Source organism: Rutilus rutilus, assembly GCF_951802725.1.
Source record: "Rutilus rutilus genome assembly, chromosome: 4".
Taxonomy (NCBI): Eukaryota; Metazoa; Chordata; class Actinopteri; order Cypriniformes; family Leuciscidae; genus Rutilus; species Rutilus rutilus.
In genome coordinates, this window is record NC_140212.1 from 27,160,931 (window position 1) to 27,171,213 (window position 10,283).

Sequence of the window (10,283 nt, forward strand, 5' to 3'; positions counted from 1 at the left end):
GAGTGTTTTTCTCTGAAGCTGACCTTCAACCAGAGAAACCATCAACCTGCTGGTCCAGATGTTGCCTCGGCAAAAGCCATATGGATGGAGCCACGAGGTGGCTGTCTGTCTCTACTGGCTTGCATGTGGCACCTCATACAGAGTGACAGCAGACATCTTCGCCATACCGAGAGCCACAGTTGGCAGAATAGTCCACAGTATAGTGGATGACATGATGGCCATTGTTCACAAGGTGATTCATTTCCCCAAGCCAGAAGAGATGGAGGAGGTCGGGGCAGGCTTTGCTCACTTGGCTGGCCATGAGGCATTCCGCTGTGCGGCTGGAGCAATAGATGGCTGCCACGTCAGAGTACTTCCACCTGCTGAACCGCAAAAGAAGTGTTACTTCAACCGCAAGCTCTTCCCTTCAGTGGTTCTCCAGGGTGTGTGTGATGGCAAAGGGAAATTTCTGGATATTTACATTGGCAACACCGGGTCAGTCCATGATGCCCTTGTCCTCCGGAGATCTCCAATGTACAAGGAGTCCCTATATCCACCAGCTGGCTTCTTTCTTCTTGGAGACGGGGGGTACCCATGTCTGCAGCATCCTCTCACCCTCATGACACCATACCGCCAGCCTGTGGCGGGTAAGAATACACAGAGAAAATTTTTATTGGATTTGTTACTTTGCATTTGAAACACTACATATATTTTTACATTACCTGTATTTTAATCATCAGGCCAAGTTGAAGCACGCTTCAACAAGCACCATGCCAAGGCCAGGAATATCATTGAGCGTACCTTTGGAATGCTAAAAACCTGCTGGTGTATCATCCAGCTTGCTGGTGATACAAGCTATTATATCTGTAATACCAAAAGTTGGAAAAGATAAGACGGAATGTGGGTCATATAGACCTATGTTTTGAATATAGATTACAGACTATATGCTTAGATAATTGCAAAAAGACTAGAAAATATAATTCCTGAGTTGATTGATACCGACCAAACAGGATTTGTGAAAAACAGGCAGGCACAAGATAATGTGAGACCGGTATTATTTTTGATTGATAGCATAAGCAAAAGTAACTCTAAATCTCTGGTAATTAGCCTCAATGCTGAAAAGGCTTTTTGTTCTTTCTCTCTCCTCTCACTCTTTTGAGACTATTGGGAGAGTAACCCCTGATTTGACATTAACAGTTTGTGAACAACATAATTGTATGTTATACCCCTAGTGACCTGTTTGTTCTGTTCTTTTGTGTTTTACTAAAATCCATATAAAACAATAAAAGTTTAAAACAAAAACAAAACAAAAACACATGGACATGAAGAACTCCCCCAAACTGCAAGGACACTCTTTGGAAACGAGAACCACCATGAACTTTCTAACAAAGATGGTGTCGAGAGTGTTAAGTTTAATGTGGCAGATCAGCTGTCAAAATATCTGAGCAGATATCCTGCATCTGTGACAGAGCATCTGCAGTCACTTGACCTTTCGATGAACGTTGATGGGCTACCATTATTCAAAAGCACAAACCTATCCCTCTGGCCAGTTCTCTGTTCCATAAACTTGTCACCCGAATGCATTTTCCCCCTCTGCATATCCATTGCTGCATCCAAACCCAAAACACTAAACTTAACTGACCTGGGGAGGCAGATGCTTAAAGTGTGTATGTCAGGTTACATTTTTTTTTTAGATATATTAAATAATGTTTAGATGTCTGAGTGAAAATGTAATTATCATTAAAATTATTACTGTAATTGCCCTACAGTAAGCTTTATAGCCATTTCTGTCAAGATCATATTTTTAAAACGCGGCTGAGCTGTGACGTCATAAGAGGGAGACGTGCCAAAAAAGTTATATTCAAGTATGGAGAGTTTTGAGTCTGAGGAGATCCAAAATCCCCCTCAAACCTACGATGGCCCACAGCCATACACTTTTGAGCCTCCCAGGCGTGAGACGGATGAGGAGCCAAACAGAAATTTAACTACTTCCTATCGAAGAACCATAAACATCTGGTGTGAAGAGAACCAGTGGAGAGTTGGTCAGGTGTCTTGGTAAGTATAGGCATAACTTAGAGGTGGAACGGTACATGTAAAAGCATTGAACCGAAACGGTACGGTGCATGAATATACACTGAGAATACACGGTATAAAAATAAATAAAACTCGCGTGCAAATGAATTAATGCGGAACTACTGTTAGTCACGCGGGTTATTTAGGGACGCCAAATCTGTAGCTCCGCCTCAGCTCTGAAGCTCCGTGGCTATAATGAACAGGCTGCGATGTCAAGATTGCAATGCTGGAATATGTTGGTTGGTTGGTTGGTGGGTGTGTGTGTGTGTGTGTGTGTGTGTGTGTGTGTGTGTGAGTGTGAGAGAGAGAAAGAGATTCTCTGTCATTTTGTTCAGGACATCATTCAAACTGCAAAGTGTTTACTTATATTTGTGTACACTCTCAATAAAACAAAACATTCTGCTTACACAATTACTTAATCTCATTATTATTAAATATCAATAAAAAATTGAGCAAAAAAATATTTATTGTTTTGATTCATAGGTGTCTATGTGGGCAATGCCAGCCCATGGCCTCAGCTGTAGAGAGCATGTGCTGCAGAGAGGTGGGTGCATTCTGGGCCCTGGTTGAACAGCTTACCCCTCTGCCAGATCATATAACATGCCTCACACAACACCCTAGTTTTGAGGCATGCTGTCTGAACCCCTTTGTTCTCAAGATTGCCTACTTGAACTTCAGGCAGGAACATGGTCCTCTAGAGGCTAGCAGTCATGAGTACGTTTACACATTTACATTTTTTTATGAACAGTTTCATTTTCATCAGAAAATTTGTCTAGTGAACCACAATAATAAGTGGTTCTGCAACTGCATTATAATAAAACAATTCAGTTCCATATCCATATCCAGTTAAACTGTTACATCCCCCTATCCTTAGGCAATACCGCTACACAGCATATAGACAGGTGGTACGTTGGGCCTATGGCATTCTGGGGAGGCACATCCGGAGGCCCTTTCCTTCTTGTGTTGTTTCAGACATCAGAAGACAGTTTCAAGAAGGTGGAACATACAAAGGTTTTGATTGGCCTCCTTTGGGTAAATATTAATAAAAAATAATTCTTATCACAAGCTGTCATATAGTATGACTCGTACTGTATAGCAAGGCTTACTTAGCCTACTACTCGTCCTACCTTTGACAAGCATAAAATAAACCAAACTGGCAGTCAGGATTTAAAAAAAACACACTACACAGAAGACAATTCTATTTACAGAAAATGTGTTAATTGACAGAAGGTTATGAAATAAACAAAAGTAGACAAAACCAAAACATGCAGCATGCAAACAGGATTAGTACCCAGAGACAAACTTTACACACACACACCACAGTGCATAAACAGAAAGCAGATAAAATAATATGTGAAACACAGAAAGGTAATAAGGCACTACCCACAGTTAATCACAATTAGGCACCAACAATTACGTGCAAACAAAAGTAGACAAAACCAAAACATGCAGCATGCAGACAGGATTAGTGCACACACAGACAAACTCAGTTGAGTTACACAGAAACAAGGGTTAAGAACAGCACACCAAAAAAAGTTAGAAAGTATAAAAAAGAATCCACAATACATACCCACTCTTGACGTTGTCATGGATCATAACTATAAACACATGTTATTCAAACAGCAAGATGTTTAAAATTGGTCAACTTTGCAAAATCACAGTACTGTATTAGAGATGGTGGAAATAGGGAGATTACCCAGAAGAATGCAGTAAGCAAGATTGTGTAACAATAAAAACAAACATTTATACAATCAAGATAATAATTAGTAAATTAATTATAAAATCTAATGGCTTTTGCTAAAGCGTGATTGTTGAGCTAGGTGAAGACTAACTGCCTCCTCCTTTGAAATTATGTGGCCAGATCTGGAGAGGGGAGCAGGTGCATCAGAACCCAAGGCAGCACTGCGCTCTTGTAGAGCGTTTGGTGATCTAGAGTACCTGTCATGGAGAGATTCCATGAGTGCTGATGCATAACCTGGGTGATAGAAAAACATGTATATTCAGTAACATTACCAATGACTCATGCACTAAAACAAGTACATCTCACAATATGACAGAACTGGTTGAAACTGCTAACCATATGAAGGCTGCTGCTTGATGGGGCGCACAACCCAGCCACCTTTACGGAACCTTGGGTAGCTCACAGCATAGCACTCCTCACCGTCAGCCGTCCTCCAGAGGTGGGTGTGAACAGCAGGGAAATGCAGGGGTGTCATGTTCATGAATGTCCTGAACATGGTTCACCAGCAGGGCTTGACATTAACTTTTTTCCTCACTAGCCAATGTGGCTAGTGGTTTTCCAAAGTTACTAGCCACACAGCATTTTTACTAGCCACATTTTTGTTGTTGTGAAATTACCTGATAAAAGTGGACTATGGCGTGCTAAAATTTACTTGAACTAGATTTACAACCCTTTTAAATGTAAAACCATTGTTACATCCACCCAAATCAAGACTACATAAATATATAACAATACAGGTCATTATCATTAGCTCTGGGGTGCGTTTCCCGAAAGCATCGTTGGCCAACTATGGTCGCAAGTTCATCGCAATGTCCATTGAACTCTATTGGTAACGACGGAACTTGCGACCATAGTTGGCCAACGATGCTTTCGGGAAACGCACCCCTGATAAGGTTGTGTGTAAAGCTCCTTTTTTAAAATAAAACCATGTATTATGTATTATATGTTGCCACATTGCTCCACCGGCATACGACATAACTCCAGCAGGGCAGCTAGCTGTCTCTTCGATTCTTTGTTGTCGGTCACTAGCGACAATACTCATTAGGGCTGTCAAAATTGCTCAAAAATTACCTTCGAATATTCCCTCTAAAAAAAAACACATAGCTTATCTTCTAACTATTCGAACATCTGGTTGCACATTTTGTCAATGACGCGCATTACGTCAATAACAGGACAAATTAATACAAAGAGACATAACTACTTGTATAGGTAGTTTATTTAAGTTTAAACATATTTGACAACGTATTACCTACACAAAAACAAGTAAATCAATTAATGGCCAAGACCACAGACCTCACTCACTCTCGCTCGCTCACTCGCAGGCACTCTTTCTCTCTCTCGCCCTCCCTCAAGCTGCGTTCACACCAAACGCGAATAGAGCGTCTGGCGCGAGTGTAAAGACGCGTTTACGCGTGTCTGGAGGTCTTGCGGCATGAATGAGGCGTCACGCTCTCTGTGCATAACGGTTTAAATGAACAACAACAATAAGCAAATGTTGAGTGCTGATCAAGAGTTTTGTGCAAGCAATTTAAGGTCGCGACTCTTATATAGCAGGCTTCATTCAGTGATTGAAACAAATATTATTAACATTAATTGAAGTTTTACAGTAGCCTATAGAACCGACATTGAACGCTCCGAGCGAGCTGTGCTGTGGTAAACATGGAACTTTTCCTTGACATGAAACGGTAAATAATCAAACCAGTGGAAGCCTGCAGTGCATGAAACTACTGTATCTAACCTACCTTATTCATGCAATATCTATTCAGTCAGTACAGTAGCCTACACTTTAGTAATGTTTCTGTTTAACGTTAAATAAAATGATCCCTCAGGCAGCGCGCCCACTCGCAAAGCAGACAGCCGCGCCTCTGCTACCGCGGGCGTTTTTCCACATTCGAATATAAATTTTCACCTTCGAAATTCTGTTTTTTAAAACTATTCGAATATATATTCGAATTTAGAATATTCGTTGACAGCCCTATGGGAGTTGTAGTGTCGTAGTGTCACACTTATTTCAGATGCCTTTTGAAAAGACTACAATTATTCAACCCGCCAAAGTGGCTAGTTGGAGTGACTGCGTTACCCGCCACGAGCAAAATCCACCCGCATTTGGCGGGTTGGCGGGTGTTAATGTCAAGCCCTGTTCACCAGGCTTTGCCATTTGGCCTGCATCACATCTGGATCTCCATCAGGAGTTGAAGCAGCAGTCCAGTACAGGTGGTTGACAATGGCTGGCTTCCACAGCTTCAGGTCCTCACAGTGCCTTTCTTTAGCGGCAGCATCCAAAGCCTTCCCTAGACCTGTTTCAGAACCAAAACAAAGTATTGATGGAAATGTATTTACAAGACTTAACTTTATAAAAGGCTACCAACAACAGGATACATACTTTTTCCAACATGCCAGACATCAAAGAAATGTTTTGTTCCTTCAGAACACAGCTCCTCTCGCACCCACTTGGCAATCTGTGTAGAAAGACACAACCCCTCAAATACAGAAATAAAAACTAATGACTCACTTAAAAAGTGCACCTCTACCAAGGCTCAAATAAAACATGCTGCGCTTCAGACCCTCAAGCTCACACCAGGTGCTGTTTGGGACCTCAGAGCTCTGTAACATGTCACAGACAGTGTAACACTTGAAATCTGGTAGTGGAACTGAAAATTTTTTTTTGATAGCATAATACTCACTAGTGATGTATGTCTCGAGACCACTTTTACGTGGTCTCGGTCTTGTCACGGCCTTGACGGTCTTTGGTCTCGGTCTTGTCTTGGTCTCGGACCTCTCGGTCTTGTCTAGGTCTCGCTGTCTCAGACCGACATAGTGGTCTGGGATTTAGCAATACAATAGGCTACTACAATATCCACGACGACACAACGTTCGATAATGCAACATTATTATCCGCAACGGAACGGATTGAAGCGCGCGTCCGAGTGAAGACAGTGCGGCGTGTGCGCCCAATATACGAGAAAACACTTTATCCGCGCCACTGATTGCAGCGGCAACGAGCACTTTGATCACTTGATTTAAAAAAAACATATCAGTGACATGATGGGTTTTAACTTCATTCAGGAGATTTTGGGTAACTGCACAACTGACAGATGACTTTGAGCGCACCGCCAACGGTGTGTGTGTGTGTGTGTGTAACCATAGCGACAAAACGACCAACTTTCGGATCCTGCACTTAAGCCTATAATTTCGTTTTTAAACATTTTATTATGTATTTAAAAGTTGCAGAATGGATTAATTTGGAGACTCCGAAATCGGCAGAGATAGGCAGGCATTTGCTTAGATGAATTTGTGTCTTTGATATCTCTCTCTCTCTGTGTGTGTGTGTATGTGTGTGTGTGCATGTGTGTGTGTGTGTGTGTGTGTGTGTTGTTTGATTATGTATTGTATTTAAGATGGTGTTAGACTAAATAAATGGTCTTTTAAATATTATCTGCAAATCTCCGTTGTGTTGACTAAACATTAGGCCTAATCCAAGTTTATAATTGCATCTTTAATTTGATGTTACGATTTCATCTACACATTAAGTATCATTTCAATTGGTTACATATTTCTCATTCTTTAGACAGTTGTTAAAGGAGCAAGATGGTGTTGGAGGTGTTTGATGTTTTGTCAGATGAACCAGTCAGTACCAGTCATGTCAGTCCTCAACAGTACACAAAAGTTAAGGGAGTCTCAATCCTCTAATAGTGCAGTAACAGCCGTCATGCAATCGCTACACATAGTTGATCTCACCCTGCAAAAACATTTACAGTGAGTTCACAGTCACACACATGACATGGTCTGTCTCTGTATTGTTCTGCCTGTGTAGTTGAAGTAATACCATCTAATATATATTGAATGTAAACTGCGGCTGAACCCTAGTATGCTGCTGTTCTTGAATTCATATTGCTTAGCTTCAACACTAGTCTATTTTTTTTCCCTCCGGTCTCGACTTGGTCTCGGTCTTGGTCTCGACTTGGTCTTGGTCTTGACTTGGTCTGTCTTGGTCTTGGTCTTGGTCTTGTCTTGGTCTCGATACCCTCTGGTCTTGGTAGTGTCTTGGTCTCGGTTTAGGCGGTCTTGACTACAAGTCTAATACTCACCTGGACAAGCTGAAGATCTATGATCTTGTTTGTTCTCTCCTCTATCAAGGAGTAAGTGCCATACTTTGCACAATGCCCAGGGGAATCTGAGCTAAGAATGTTAAAAATTGAATTAATGAGTTGCAATGTAAACATTTTCCATCTTAGATGATGCCAACAGTGCATTTACCTGCAGTCACCAGAGATTGCCAGTCCGCCGCCCATCTCCTTTAGTTCCCTAATGACCCCTGTCTGTTCATTCTGCCAGGCCTGCATAACGACTGGGATTGTGTAGAGGTGCTGGTGGTGGAAGAAAGTCCTCGCACTGATGCACTGAAGACCAAACAGTGCCAGCATCCTCAGCGTTTGTGTGGCCATACAACCCGAAAAATGTATGGCCCCACTGAGAAGAAGGTTGCAAACAGGCATATTTCTATGCAACATGGGCTGATTCTGCCAATAACGCTCATAGCCACATGTTGCACAGACCTAGATGTATAGAATGCAAAAAAAAAAAAAAAAAAAAAAAAAAGTACAACTATGTTAGGAGTCACAATTACACCTTGAAATATATAACTCAATTTCACTAAAACCTATACGGTTTATTTAAATTGTATAAACAGTGGAATTAACAAACATCATCTTACTTGTTTTATTTTGATAAAAGTTCCCTCCTTCTGGTTCATGCTACCCTTGCTTTCCCCACAACATGCAGGGCAAATTGTGAATAGGGACATCAACTGGCTTTCACAGACAATAAACTTATCAGCCATGCTGAAAAACAAACTCATTCCTGTTATTCTCTAACTGTCCTATCACAATAAAGGCAAAAATGCTCAACAACTATACTTAAAGCACACATTCACAGAACCTTCGAACCACAACAGAATTTCTTGACAGTCAAAATCTAAAACCAAAGTAGTCTAATTGCCTTACTTGAGTTCTGGGTTAGACTCCTGTGGCAGTGATGAGTCACTCATCATCTCCTCCTCCTCCTCTGGCATCCATGACATATCATGGTCGCTGTCTATGAGAGAGCTGGTCTCATCGTCACTTTGAACAGGACTGGGCAGAGGGGTTGAAGTGGTCTTGACTTTTGGTGTTACTGTCTGTGTCCCCACACTGACCATCTTCGGCCTTACCTGAACAGCTGTGATTGAATGAAGGCCTTGCATTATAAAAAGACACAACCAAACCAATATGACAGCCTGGGTTACACACTCTAGAGTGGGTTCGCCAACTAGAAACTAACTCTGCGTTAAATAGCGCCACAGTGACAAGTCAACCTCAGATATAAGACCAATTATATCCTACCTGCTGAACGTCGCAAAGGTCTAATGTTGCACTGTGAGCCACTGTGATGGACAGATGCTGGTGGGTAATAGGCATCTGGGTCTACCTCTGGTTCTGGGTCAACATCCACTGTATGGCTGACTGTGGGTGCATCCATCCGTGACGGTCCCGGTGCATCTTCCAAAAGCTGAAGGAAATAAAGCAGTCAACATACATCCTTGAACAAACGGACTAATGATATTTTACTGCATTTTTAAAAAAGGAAGAGAATAATGCGAAACACTAAAATTACAACATAATGACAAGGTTGCTGACTATGATCACAACGCTAACGTTAGCTAGGCAATTGCTACAATCAAATGAGTATTTATAAGAGTAAGGCCATACGTATTTTTGACATCAAATCGTGTTTTCACATAAACCACGCAATTATCTTATTACTAGACTTACAGTGAGCACTTTCCGCTTCATCAGGGCATTCGACCGTCCGGCTCGTTGTTGACCAGCTCGCTGTCCCTCGTCGACCTCTTCTACTAACGTTACAGTAGCATACACCGTAGGCATCGCATCAGCTACCAGTCTCATTCGGGTTTTAAATCCCATTTTATAACCCATGAGATCTCCAACAGCGTAGTCCTTCTCAGTGAAATGGGCGCTACAAATGACCGAAGTCTTGGATACGGAAGCAGCACTGAAATCAGCGCGTTTGGTCCGAACAAACTTGACCCAGGCACGGAACACAGACCTGCTTTTTGGGAAAAAGTGGACTCTGTGACCGGTTTTAACTGTGTTTTTGCACCCAGCACAAACGCAGTAATTCACCATCGTGAAAATACGCCTGCGTATACCTAACTAACTAACTTAAATAACTAACTAACTTAAATAACTAACTAACTAACTAAATAAATAAATGTCCTAATCACTAATTCTCTCGCTCTATCACTCGTACAATTATCAACACAGCTCACAAACTTCTCCTCAACTCTGAACTGGGGAGACGTCTCCCTCTTATGACGTCAAGCGATTCGTTTGGGGGGAGGAGCAGTTTTAAGCGAGTACTGAAAATAACAAACTTTTTCATCTTATATTCTGCCTTTAGGTATCGAAAAACATAAAAAACAATACATCAA

General features: G+C 41.6%; 1 protein-coding gene across 1 annotated transcript; it reads right to left on the reverse strand.

Moving 5' to 3' along the window:
* Positions 1–8,019: 8,019 nt before the first annotated feature.
* LOC311289967 (uncharacterized protein) lies at positions 8,020–9,637 on the reverse strand. Its single transcript, XM_084408240.1, has 4 exons — positions 9,175–9,637; positions 8,797–9,010; positions 8,508–8,634; positions 8,020–8,349 (listed from the first exon to the last, which is right to left on the reverse strand). The coding sequence occupies exons 1-4, from the start codon at positions 9,308–9,310 to the stop codon at positions 8,047–8,049; spliced, it is 780 nt and encodes a 259-aa protein (XP_084264366.1). The 5' UTR covers positions 9,311–9,637; the 3' UTR covers positions 8,020–8,046.
* Positions 9,638–10,283: the final 646 nt, after the last annotated feature.

Excerpts from the sequence above, each read along its gene's own strand:
- LOC311289967 (XM_084408240.1), bottom strand. The coding sequence starts at position 9,310 with ATGGATGCACCCACAGTCAGCCATACAGTGGATGTTGACCCAGAACCA. Across the intron at positions 8,635-8,796 it reads GAGTCTAACCCAGAACTCAA|CATGGCTGATAAGTTTATTG; the intron begins GTAAGGCAATTA and ends TTTGTTTTTCAG. Across the intron at positions 8,350-8,507 it reads CTTTTATCAAAATAAAACAA|GTCTGTGCAACATGTGGCTA; the intron begins GTAAGATGATGT and ends CTATACATCTAG.